This window comes from Centroberyx gerrardi, chromosome 20, assembly GCF_048128805.1.
Source record: "Centroberyx gerrardi isolate f3 chromosome 20, fCenGer3.hap1.cur.20231027, whole genome shotgun sequence".
Taxonomy (NCBI): domain Eukaryota; kingdom Metazoa; phylum Chordata; class Actinopteri; order Beryciformes; family Berycidae; genus Centroberyx; species Centroberyx gerrardi.
Genome location: NC_136016.1, coordinates 23,767,155 through 23,780,270, shown reverse-complemented (window position 1 = coordinate 23,780,270; position 13,116 = coordinate 23,767,155). Strand labels below are relative to the sequence as shown.

The following is a 13,116-nucleotide window of genomic DNA, read 5'->3' as shown; positions in this document are numbered from 1 at the left end:
CTCGAGTCACATGACTTTTAATTGCTTGAGACTTGATGCATGAAGAGAAGACTTGGGACTTTACTTTGAAAGAGTTTCTCAATTCTTGACTGTCCCCTGTGGGCCACCGTAGCTGATTTGTGGGAGCCGATGACCGGATGATTCTTCCCAGTGCATTCTGGGAGATAAAAATTGAGCGTTTTTTGATCAGAAAACAACCGAGTAGTCACCCTGAAGCAATAGAAAATGTCTGATTGTTACTCTGTTTATGTGATGGAATATTATGATTTAACATAAAACAGATCATAGAGATACAAACTGAGGTTTTGTTTGGCAATATTTAATACAAATGTATTATTTCAATTTGCCGCCAAAAGGAACAAAAGGACCATAAAATCAGATCAAACCTGCTACTAATTCTTACACTGCTACTATGCGATATTTGCTAAATAACAATGATAATGATATGATAATGATAAACACATCAGGCAGTTATATCCAATTAAAACCCTACAAACATAAAAATTCAGTGCATAGATGACACAGTATGCATTTGTTTGTTTTTTTGTTTGTTTTGGTCTTTGAAAGTTGTTTGAAATGTGACTTAAAGAGTAACTAAACCCCACTCAGATCTGTGGTGAAGCCTGACATCTAATGGTGAAAAGTAAGGTACTGAACTGACCATCTGCTATTGGCTGGTCTTTGTGCCAGGTGATGTCACCTTCTATAGAATACAACAGGTGGTGACATCACCTGGCACAAAGACCAGCCAATAGCAGATGACCAGTTCAGTACCTTACTTTTCACCATTAGATGTCAGACTTCACCACAGATTTGGGTTTGGGCTTCAGTCACTCTTTAAAATAAAAAAATAAAATACAAAGTTCATAGTATATGACAGCTCAGGCCCGGTGCAGGATAAAATCTACAAAATTATGTCTCGAAACATGATTTTTATTGCATATATACACACAGCATCCTTTCATTTTGCAGCCGTTTGGTTTCCAGGTAACAGCTCAGGTCTTCTGCTGCAGAGACACTTAATGAAGTTTGTGCTGCGTGTGAAGTCGAGCCGCAGCACAACACAGCTGTGAGCGTTCGCAGCACAGCGGGCCGGTCGATACTCCGCCGAGCCTCTGCTTAATGTGCGTTATCATTTTATTCATGTGAATGGGATTTAAAGATCAAGGTTTAAAACTCCGAGATACAAGATTCACTTCTAACCTCCGAGGGAGAGCGAAGTCCATCTGGTTTTCATCTTCGGTTTGCTTAATCTGAAAATCAATCTCCTGCCTGCTGTTTGTTTTGATGATGTTTTGATCTTGTCATTATTCTTTTCATTAAAGAAAGAAAAACTCTTTCTGCTCTTCCAAACATCTCGAGGCAGTCTGAATAAAACAGTCACTCGGTGCTGCGGCTGGCCTTGATTAGAGACGGGTTCCTGCACCTTTAATGTCAGCGAGCTTCAGCTCTCAGAAGCACTGAAATATACTGTTGTTCAGTCTCGCTGCACACGGCAACTCAGTTCAGTCTGAAACGATCAGTCGATTAATCAGTTGGTCGATCGACAGAAAATTAATCAATCCTAATTTTGATAATCGATGAATTGTTTTACTCATTTTCAGCTAAAAAATACCAAACATTTGCTTGTTGCAGCTTCACAAGTGCTAAGATTTGCTGCTTTTCTCCATTTTGTATCGTTATAAAATTAAAACTTTGGGTTAGTCAGACATATGAAGAATCATGTTCGACTCTAGTGACTTGTGATGGGCATTTGTCATTGTTTTTGACATTTTATAAATTATATAAATAATCAATTCATCAAAAAAATGATTGATAAACGGATAATGAAAATAATCGTTAGTTGCAGCTACTATCAGCAAACATTGTACTGAACACCGACCAAAATCCACTAAAGAAATAATGTGTCATTTGTAATCTGAAAATTATAAATAAAAAGTTCAGATTGTGTCATATTTCAGGGCCATTGCAGGCTAAAATGGAAATGGAAATACACAAAATTACGTTTCCAAACATCATTTATTACTTATTATATATAGTGGTGGAAAGAGTATTACTCAAGTAAAAGTATTGTTACATTGCTGATACTGTACTTAAGTAGAAGTAAAAGTATAAAATGTGTAGGCATGTGTAGGCATCACCTCCTCATACTGAATATTCCATCAGTTTACAGACTAATTAGCGTCCGGGCGGCTCATTTGCATGTGATTACTTCCTGTCTGGGTGGTAGACGCTAAGCAGGCGGCGAACTGACTTCCTGTCGGGCTTCTTGTCGATTCAGCTTGTCTCCAGCAGCCTGGTCTCATGAACAGGTTCAGAAATCTCTCTGCTCACCTGGAAGTCGATGCTGCAGGAAAATCTCCATCTTTCATCCCTCATGCAAGAAAAAAACTGAATCCATCAAAATATTCTGGAGGCAAAATCTAGAAATTTTGATCCACTGTGTCACTTTCTGACTAAACTGAGCTAAACTAACAGTGAATGTGAAAATCATTGAAGAAACAGATCTGACTGATACCTGATTGGTCAAAGAACCTGTCAATCAAACACCTGTGTTTTTATGGTCACTCCCTCTCTTTTCTTTCTTATTAGACTCTAAAAAATGTCACTTTAAACCCAGCTGTGCATCAAGTTTGGGATGACACACATTCGTGTTAGTTTTAGCAACATATACTAACATGAGATATGTTAATAATCCGTAAATTGCATATCTTGTTAAAAATAACGCCAATTGGTGCTGCCTGAAGTAGACACACACGTGTTGAAAGTGACGCATCCTTTTTTACAGCATATCAACAACTTTATTTGCACAGCACTTACCTAAAAAAACAGTGTTTACAAAGTGCTTCACAATCAGTTTCATGCTTTAAGACTGTGGATACTAGCAGAGAATAAACGGTCATGCGGTATATTGAACAGCGCGTGTCCCTGTGCGTCTGCTCCAGGTCGTTCCAGGACTTGTCGCGGCAGATCGAGGTGGACTACGGCACGGTGAGAGACTCGGCGGTGTACGACTACTTCAGGAACAAAGGCACCAACCCTCTGGAGCAGGACAGCACCTACGCCGAGCTGTGGAGGACCATCAGCAAGAGCAACGGCATGGACTACTCCGTGTCCAGCCCCTCCGAGGGCATCCGCAAGGTAGGAGGCCGCGTGTGTGTGTGTGTGTGTGTGTGCCTGCATATGTGTACAAAAGTGTGTGTATGAAAGTGTCCGAAAGAAAAGTTTTGACTTACCTGCTGGTGTTTCTAGGTGGTTGCTAGGGTATTCAGTGTGGTTGCTATGGTGTACTAGGTGCTTGAAGAAGTAGTAGCAGTAGTATTAGTACTAGTAGTAGTAGTAGCAGTAGTATTAGTACTAGTAGTAGTTGCAGTAGTAGTAGTAGGTAGTTAGACATGTCAATCAGTTAGACAGGCGGTCAGGTAGACAGTTCCTGCTGAGAATAATTTTTTACCATTTTCATGGAATGCCACAGAAATGACAAATTTTATTTTATTTTTATATCCAAAATCTCATTAATTTTACTTCCTGGAAAGCAGAAAATCTTTAGTCGTGACATCATTCTGTACCAGGAGGCGACATAAAAACTTTATTTTTGAACAGTCCCGCCCCTCTTACCCTCCCATCCAATCAAACTGCCTTTCTCTCCCTGACTGATCTCCCATTGGTTTAGACTTCTGACTGATCCCTCCCTGCGTTATGTCCCGCCCCAACATCCTGTTTCAACAGGAAATACATCACATTAAAGGAAACAAGACGCACTCAATGTGCCGTTTCATCGTGACTTTAAGTTCAAGTTGAATTTAAGTCAATATTAGTAACAAAATTAAAAACACAAGAGTTTATGTATTTTCTTAATATGTAATATTTGTTGAGCTTTCCAGTATCTTATTCAGTATTTTATGCAGTTTCTCTTCAAAGGAAATCTGAATTGTCAGTAACTTTACTTTAATACGATTAGTAGAGTTTGTGTGTGTGTGGATCTTCTAAGTGACACACACACACACACACACACACACTGCAGTCTCCCTACGAAGCACAGCTGTATTGTTTTTACCTTCGTTGGAGACAATGCTCGTGTTTAATTTTCATAATTACAATTAGATCATGTGTATTTATTACTGCACATTCAGTTATTATTCCTGAAGCAGCTGCGTTGTCAGTAATTGTTAGACAACCATGATGTACACACACACACACACTGCTTTTTTTTATTCACTGGAGGCAAACAAACGCCTCTGTTTACCCATTACTTAATTGCGCCAGTAGTTCCACAATACCATACACCAATTAGTCAGACAATGTCGCCGTTTTTGTTTTGTTTTTTAGTGAAGAGAGAGTGTGTTTCGGCGCTGAGCGTTATTATGCTCATAGATCTCCCAAAAAGCCGATGACAAATTATCATCTGAGACAAATCGGCTCTGAGCGCATCCATTATTCAGCCATTTGCATGATAAACATCCTCCCGGTTTCTTTGAGGTTTTCTCCCCACAGTAAGCCCAAACGACTGCACGCACACATTTTAATCAGTTTTATTGCTATTGTCTGGTGTTTCTCCAGCGCAGCGCAGCGCCGCTCAGCTGCCCCCCGTCCTCCGTCGCTCCGCCACAGACGGAGAGAGACACCCAGATTCACTGAGATTGTGTTGTTGGGGCAATTTGGGCATTTTTTTTGTACCACAAAAGCTTGAGCTAAGGGCACAGAGTTTAAGAGTTTTCATCTTCGTCACTAAGAAGTTTATGCAAATCAAGATGTGGAGCAAACAAGTCCCGGAACAGAGGCACAGCGGAGCAAACAGTCGCTTCATCTGCGACTGGAAGTGGAAAGTGTCTCAGCTGTAAGATAATCGTCCGGCTGCTCCACCCTGAAGCCTCTTCTGAACCAGAGTGATCTGATCTGAGGAGACACCTCCGTATGACTGACTGACTGACTGACTGACTGACTGTCTGTCTGACTGACTGACTGACTGTCTGTCTGACTGACTGACTGTCTGTCTGTCTGTCTGACTGTCTGTCTGTCTGACTGTCTGTCTGACTGTCTGACTGACTGACTGACTGACTGACTGTCTGTCTGACTGACTGTCTGTCTGTCTGTTTGTATGGAATGATTGAATTTATTGAAGTTGAAACTGATTATAGAAATCAAACTCATGATGCTCTTACCAAGTTTTTGTCCTATTAAAACCATATTGCATTGAAAAGTCCTAGATATTTAGTTTTCTTTAAGATATTAAATTGATACTGGACTCTTGATTTGTTCTGACTTGACTTGCTGTTCTACATTTAGACTTGAGACTTGACATTAATGACATGGACTTGACTTGGTAATCTACATTTAGACTTGAGACGTGACTTGAGACTTGTGCCTCAAGACTTGAGACTGACTTCTGACTCGGTCACACCTCTGCATGTTGGTGATATGGCAGAAGCTCCACGCTGCACAAACCCTTAAGTGAATCTGGATCTGGGTTTTACCTCCATCTGCTCCGTGGTCTTCTGTCCCATTTGTCCTCTTGTGATACATAACAGCCCCTTTTGTTGCCGGGCGCCGCTCGGCTCTCAGACACCCGGCACGCCGTCAAGCGGCGCCGCGCAGTCAGATGGGTTTGGCAAACAATGCGAGGCTTTGTCTCCCGGTTTTACCTGGAGAAAACTAGCCCGGGATGATCAGAGGTAAACAGAAAAAAGCCCCGCAGGAGCTAAGAGGGGGAAAAAAGAACGAGCTATTAGATGTAATCAAAGGAGAGGATCAAAGAGAGCTGACGCGGTAATTAGGCTGTGACAACATGAAAGGATCTGAGGACTTTTGTCTCTCTGCTTACTATACAAGGAGAGGGAGAGGAAGAGGAGAGAGGATGAGTAAGAGGTATAGAGAGAGAGAGAGAGAGAGAGAGAGAGAGAGAGGGCGTACAAACACTTTGTCCCCACACACAGGAACAATTACCAGTGACAGCGAACAGGTTGAAGTGTGGAAGGCAGATGCTGCTGCTCTGCTGACACCGGCAAAACACACCGCTCGCCTCCTGCGTGTGTGTGTGTGTGTGTGTGTGTGTGTGTGTGTGTGTGTGTGTGTGTATCATCACCTGCTCACCCAGTCAGAGAGCAGGCTGGACCTCTGTCTTCCTTTAAAACTGCTTCTGAAAACCTATTTTTATCGGAAACACTTTTTATAATCACTGTACTGTAATGTAAACTTGCTTTATCTGACATTTTATCTGATCAATTTGGTGTTACTATGGTTTTATGTTTTATCTTCACATTGCTTTTATCATCTAAAATCTTCTAAAATCATATTGTTGTTTTGAAAAGTGCTACATAAATAAACTATTATTATGCATATCTTCCAAACTGACACATCCAACGTTAAAAAAAAAAAAAACCTACTCTTACAAAATGATAACAAATTATGGGATTTTGTAAAAGACAGTAGGTAGCTCAAACACTTTTTTTTTGGACAAAATAACACTTTTACAGACTGGATTCTCTTCACAGGTATAAAGCATTTTGGGCAATATCCAAAATGTAATATCGCGATACTGTCCCGCCAAAATATCGCGATATACGATATTATCGGGGGTCAGCGGGTATTCAATATTGCGGTAAATTTTGCAATATTCCCAAAATATTGAGATATTTGATAATGTCGAATACCGGCCCAAGCCTTAACAGAACTCTTCATAAAGACACGTCAGTCTTCCTTGGTTAAGGTCAAAATGTTTTAAAAAAATCAATTCGTCCGGTCATCTCAGCAAATAAGCAAACACGTGTGCACAAATTGTAAACGATGCTGGGATACAGGAAGATGTTCTAATCTCTTCTTCGTGTGTTTCCTCGTCTCGGTGTGTGCAGGCGAAGAAGAGTCCGTATGCCTTCCTGTGGGACATGGCGGTGCTGGAGTACGCGGCGCTGACGGACGACGACTGCACCATCACCGTGACGGGGAACAGCATGAGCAGCAAGGGCTACGGCATCGCCATGCAGCACGGCAGTCCCTACCGAGACCTGTTCTCCCAGAAGTAAGTCCACACACACGAAGACGCAACACGATCCGATAAAAACTCGTGAAATGAGCACGAACTCTGAAACGCAGATTTATGTGCTGTGGACACGAATCATTGGTAACTCTTTATTTTCCGGGTCCACAATTTCCTAATAATTTCCTAGAAAGGAACTGTTGATTTCTCTGGAAGTTTCCTGAAAGAAGCAGGAAGTGAAGCAGCAGCTGGAGAGTCCATCAGATACTGAACATTTCTACAAGAGTTTCCTGGAAAGAACCAAAAACTATAAACTATTTACTGAAAATAATAGGCAGAGGTCAATCTGGTAACCCAAGTCACTATTCATATAATTATATAATATAGCTATTTGTTGGATTCCTTCCTCTAATTTCTAATTTTTTGTATAACTACTGCATAATTTCATGGTTCTGTCTTGGAAACGAAAAAAGAAAAGAAATTACCAGGTACTTACCATCTACCATTCCACTCTTTCTCTATTTTCCCTGTAATTAAAACATCATTTCATGGTTCTTTCCAGGAAACTTCCCAAGAAATTAACAGTTCCTTTCTAGGAAATGATTAGAAACTAGTGGACCCAGAAAATAAAGCGTTACCGAATTACGTGAAAATGACGTTCCTCCAATAATGGCTCATATTTCAATATTTAAAAAAATACCCCCTATGGTAAAAATAGCCAGAATGTATCATACCTGATGGGAATGAGATCCTGAGCTTTGAAAAAAAAAAAAAAAAAGGTAAATGTGTAAGTTAAATGGAATAAGGTGTTTAGAACACATTGGCCACTTTATTAGCTATCTGGAAGCGGCTAGTCATCTGTTGCTATAGAAACATTTATCATAAGAGCCAACCAGATGCCCTTCTGCACTCCATGTTGTCCAGAGTTATTCTTTCTGTTAGCTTCCCTCTGACCTCTCTCATTAACAAGCTGTAAACTCTACAGACTGGAGTGTGAAAATGTTTCTGCACTGCAAAAAAGCATCATTTTTTTTTTAAATCGTCATTTAGTCTGTTATTGAGTCCTAAAACACACATTTTCTGGAAAAAAACATCTGCAGTGAGGAGAGATAACTCCACGAATAAGGCAGATCACTGCACTGCTGTCAAGAAAATGACTCTTGATTCTACTAAATTCTTCAAACAAGTTGATTTGCATTGGAAACAAGTGAAATTATCTAACCTCACTGGCAGATTTATTCACTTATTTTAAGAAAATTTTGATTTTAGGACTCAATATTAGACTGAACGACTTGTTAAGATGGAGATTTTTTTGCAGTGTCAGCTGCTGAACCAACAGTCAAAGTCAAAACACTAAACCTCTTCATCATGTCTGCATGCTTTATATACTGAGTTGCTGCCACCTGATTGGCTGTTTGGAGGAGCCGGCCTTTTGCGTTAACGAGCATCTGTACCTAATAAAGTGTCCGGTGGGTGTAAATGTGACAGGTGTTGACATGTTTACAGGTGTTTCAGGTGTTTACAGATATATTTCTTGCCCAGTGACTGCGGATGAATCGGTAACAGAGTTGTGCGTAATCCCTGACAAATAATTAATAAACTAAACTAAATTAAACTAAACATGCCTGAATGTCCAGGATAATATTTGCATTTCCCAGGTGTTTCATTAATAAAATTTGAATAAAAGCTAGCGTGTTGTAAACAGGATTTGTTTACCAACTGAAAAGCAGAACAGCAGAGCATCCTGGGTATTAGCAGGTATTAGTTTGCACATTCACACACCTGTCAGCAGCTTCTCTCTGGACTCAGTAAACAGACTTTTCTCTCAGCCAGTTACCTGAAACCTCCAAGTATCTGAGACTTTGTTCCTAGAAAAGCAGAAAATCATTTAGAAAACCCAAATCTAACCTGGAAACAGAAACTTCATCATGAGTCTGGATTCGGAGGAGGAAAATTAAGTTTAAAAAAGTACAGATTTGTGGTACTTTCACAATTTTTTTTACACATTTTTACACACTTTTACACATTCATTCAGTTTAATTCATTCAGTTCAACTTTGAACTAAACTACATTTATCTGCAGAACATCATGAAGAACTTTATTCTGCCTAAACCTCAGGTTCGTAATGTTGATATTCTTCAAAATGAATTTCATGTTAAAATAAAATCAAGATTCAAGTCAAAATTCATTATCAACTCCAAGGTGTTTTACATTAAAGACGGGATAAGATATCCAATAAACCGTCTGTTGCCACTCAGCCACTGGATTTATTTATAGGACGATGAAAGCTGCATTCACAAGGCCAACGTTCATGTGCGCTCAAACTGAGTTTCACTTGCGATTTATATATTACAGGGGCGTTAGACACACGGGTTCGATACTTTAAACAAGGATACTGACTTTAATCAGTCTCAGATATGTTTATAATTCAGGTAAAAGCACATGAAAAATGATCTTACGGTCACATTTTTTAAGATTAAGTCCAAGGACGTGTTTGTAAATGAGAAAATTATTTATCTTGGTGCAGAGTGCAGGCAAACAGTCTTGATCTTTATCTGAAATAAGAATCTGTTTCATGTTTGGAAACCAAACCGCAGCACAGCTTCCCCTCCTCAGCGTTTCCCTCGGTGCGTACGGTTTAACCCAAACCTCCGATCGCTTCCTAATTACTTTTTTCTGCTCCATAAAAGCTTTAAACACGATCGCTGGAGCGAGCGGCGCCTGGGAGCGGCGGCGGCGGCGGCGGCTGCCAGGTCGTTTGCCGGCGACGCAGAAACGGACAGACAGGGAAGGAAATATGAAACTGTAACTCAGATAATTACGGGAAAAAGTTTCATTCTCAGGTTTTGTCTGGACTGTGATCTGTTCTGTCCCGTTTGGGGGGGAATCCGGTTTCAGATGAAGTGTTTTGTCTGAGCCGGCTCTGCTGAAACAAAGCGTGACGAGGAGCTGACGGGCCGAGGACTTCATGATGAAAGGTTGGAGGGTTTTTGTCGGGTGTTTGATCCTCTTTGTTGGAGCCTGCAAACCTCTGATCTGAACCAGGAGGCTTGTGGAAGAAAAGTGTCTGAGGCAATTAGGACAGACTTAAATTTCTGTTAATGAGGGTCAGTATTGGGACGACTGTTTTTCAGTAACAAGTATTGTAAGGGATTACAATTTCAAATTCAGTAATCTGATACACAACACAGCGATGTGAAACTCAGGGGAAAACAAAAAACAACGGAACAAGGAATGGAACTAATTACTGCTGCTGGTGAGGAATTTGGAAAGTAATGTGATTACTTTTTAAACGAGTATTAAGTATTAAGTACAGAGTAATTGTTTTTTGTTGCTGGAGTGCCAAAGTCATTTTCCATTGCATGTAATGTAGTGGACAATAAAGATATCTATCTATCTATCTATCTATCTAGCTTATTTTAGTTTTTTTTTTTTTTAGTGAAATCATCTCACCGCACTGGCAGATAATTTAACCTTTTTTCCAGGAGAATGTAACTTGTTTCAGGACATTTTCTTGGTAAAAGTGAAATTGTCTTGGAGAAAGTTTCTTGTTTCCAGATTTTCTTCATTGTTTTATGATGATTTCTTGAAAGAAGAAGTCATATTGGCATGAATCAAGTGAAATTTACTGAAAGCAGCAGATTATCTGCCAGTGCAGAGAGAGAATTTGATTAAAAATATCATGAAAGAAGCTGATAGGTCTGGAGACGAGAGAACATCACTGGACAGCTTGGTATTTTTTGCAGTGTATTAACTAAGTGATCTGAAACTTGACAAGAGAAGCTCATGTTAAAAGCGTGTTGTGTGAGCGGAGGCAGGTTTTCCTCGGTGCTAAATCAATAACGGTGCTTGACGCTCGAGTCAATTAAGTTCACATGGAATGAGCTTTTATTAAGCGCCGCTGTTCCGAGGCAAATGGGATTATTCACAGCGCTGTGTGTAAACAGAGGAACGTGCGCTAATTACTTATTTGATTTAGCTAAGCAGACGCCGCGGCAGAGCCTGGACGTTTTTAGGCAATTCAATTATCTACTTCCATCTGAGTTTGAGATAAAGTCACCGAGCCGCGGACTGAAACCTCCCTGCTCTCTTCTTCTCTTCCTCACAATCACAAATTGATCCCGTTGCGAATTTGAAATTGTGTAGATCATCTAAATCTCTGCATTATTACATAATGAATTAACGCTGTGGAGTCACGTAAGCCGAGGATTTTCTCCCCCAAAACCTGAAGCGGTGGTCTTTGTGTTCTGAAAACATTCTCATCCGTCTGCTATCGATCGTTTCCCAGGAAGCAGAGAGGCTGAGAACAACGAGAACGGAGTCAACACTTCCTGGTTAAGGATTAGGGTCAAAGGTTAAAGTTACAACAGTTTACTGAAACCTGCTGGAAACATGATGAGAGGATGCACTGCAAAAAATAACAATCTGTCCAGTGATGTTCTCTTGTCTCCAGACCTATCAGCTTATTTCATGATGTTTTTAGTCAAATTCTCTCACTGCACTGGCAGATAATCTGCTGCTTTCAGTAAATTTCACTTGATTCATGCCAATATGACTTCTTCTTTCAAGAAATCATCATAAAACAATGAAGAAAATCTGGAAACAAGAAACTTTCTGCAAGACAATTTCACTTTTACCAAGAAAATGTCCTGAAACAAGTTACATTCTCCTGGGAAAAAGTCTCATTTGTTGAAACCGGTAAAATTATGAGATGATTTCACTAAAAAAATCCCAAAATAATCTTGATTTTTTTTGAGTCTGGAGACAAGATGAAATAACTTGCAGTGTGAACTCATCCTGTACAGACAGAGGATGCTGTGATCTGGTTGAAGGGTTTGCTTATGTTAGTTGATCAGCATATTAAAATACAGATGATTATATCCTCTAAAACGTTGCTATTATTGGTGTATAAGCCTTCAGTTAGCTAATTAATTCAGTAATGTTCAATAGTGAGTTTTATTTTCATACCAGCACAGTTTTGTCACAGCAGGTGTTTCTCATTTATTCTCATTTTGGAACAAAACTCTGCATTTGTATTTCAAAGCTGCACATCGGTGAATCCAAACGGCAACAAACGGCAACTGTTTGAACTTCAATACCCAGAATTCCTGTGCGGTGAGGTCAGTAAACTGTTTACCAACCAGCCGCTCTGTGATGCTTTATACCAGAGGCTGTAAGATAGGTGGATAGGCTTGACCAGACCGCTATGAAAGTGTTAAAGACTGAGCTTCATGCACCAGGTCTGGACAGACAAATGTTCTGCATGCTGTGGAGTTCAGATGTAAGACAGCGGTTCTCACTCTGGTCCTCTGGGACTCAGAGTCCTGCTGGGTTTCTCCAATTGCAGTGAATTTCTTTCACCTTGCATCCCGGGTTAAAGTGCTCCTTGATTTGAAGTCTTGAATGAAAACCAGCAGGGCTCCGGGTCCTGAGGAGCCGGCTTCAGAGCCACCGAACTAAGTGTGTGAACTTGTGAGAAGGGCAGCTGTTACACAACCACTGCTCCTGCTGGATCCGGTGTGTGTGTGTGTGTGTGTGTGTGCACCCCACGGTCCTGAAGCTCTCAACACATGAATGACCGTCTCACTTTCCTCCTAAAAACAAACTGCGATTGTGACGTTTGACCCAGCGGCGGCAGCATTAACAGACATGTGACACGTTAGCATGCTGCAGGGAACATTATCACCATCAGAGCAGATCGCCTCGCCGCGGGGAAACGGCTCAGTGGGAAGAGGCGGCGAGTCCCGTGGGAGCGCCGAGGAACAACTCCGACCAAAATCTCATTTCCACTCCTCTCTGATCCCCCCCCCCCCCCCCTCCTCCATCCTCATCTATCCATCTCTCCATCTCTATCCGCTTCCCTCCCCTTTTTCTCTGAGGCTGCGCTCAGACGGCGGGCGAATCCGATTTGTCGAACCCGAACTTTAACGCTCGCTGTCCGCGTTGTAATTGACAAGCGACCAGACGGGATTCGAGGAGAAACTTTAGCGATCTCCGTGGGGAAATCAGATCGCTGCAGCAGCGGTGAATAGAAACAGGATTCAGCAGGGAAAAGGAAATAGAGTAAGCACACAACTCAAATATAAAAAATAAGCTGTAAGTAGAATATAAACAATGGTGGGATTATGTAAACATAAGCTGAT

General features: G+C 40.9%; 1 protein-coding gene across 2 annotated transcripts in view; it reads left to right on the top strand.

The window, feature by feature from the left end:
- The window catches only part of LOC139918919 (glutamate receptor ionotropic, delta-1-like), a 590,452-nt gene that overhangs the window by 565,547 nt on the left and 11,789 nt on the right, over positions 1–13,116 (top strand). For both annotated transcript variants that reach the window (XM_078290849.1, XM_078290848.1), the window contains exons 14-15: positions 2,946–3,141; positions 6,849–7,015. In XM_078290849.1, the coding sequence (XP_078146975.1) occupies positions 2,946–3,141; positions 6,849–7,015 (363 nt within the window). The remainder of the gene's footprint in view (positions 1–2,945; positions 3,142–6,848; positions 7,016–13,116) is intronic.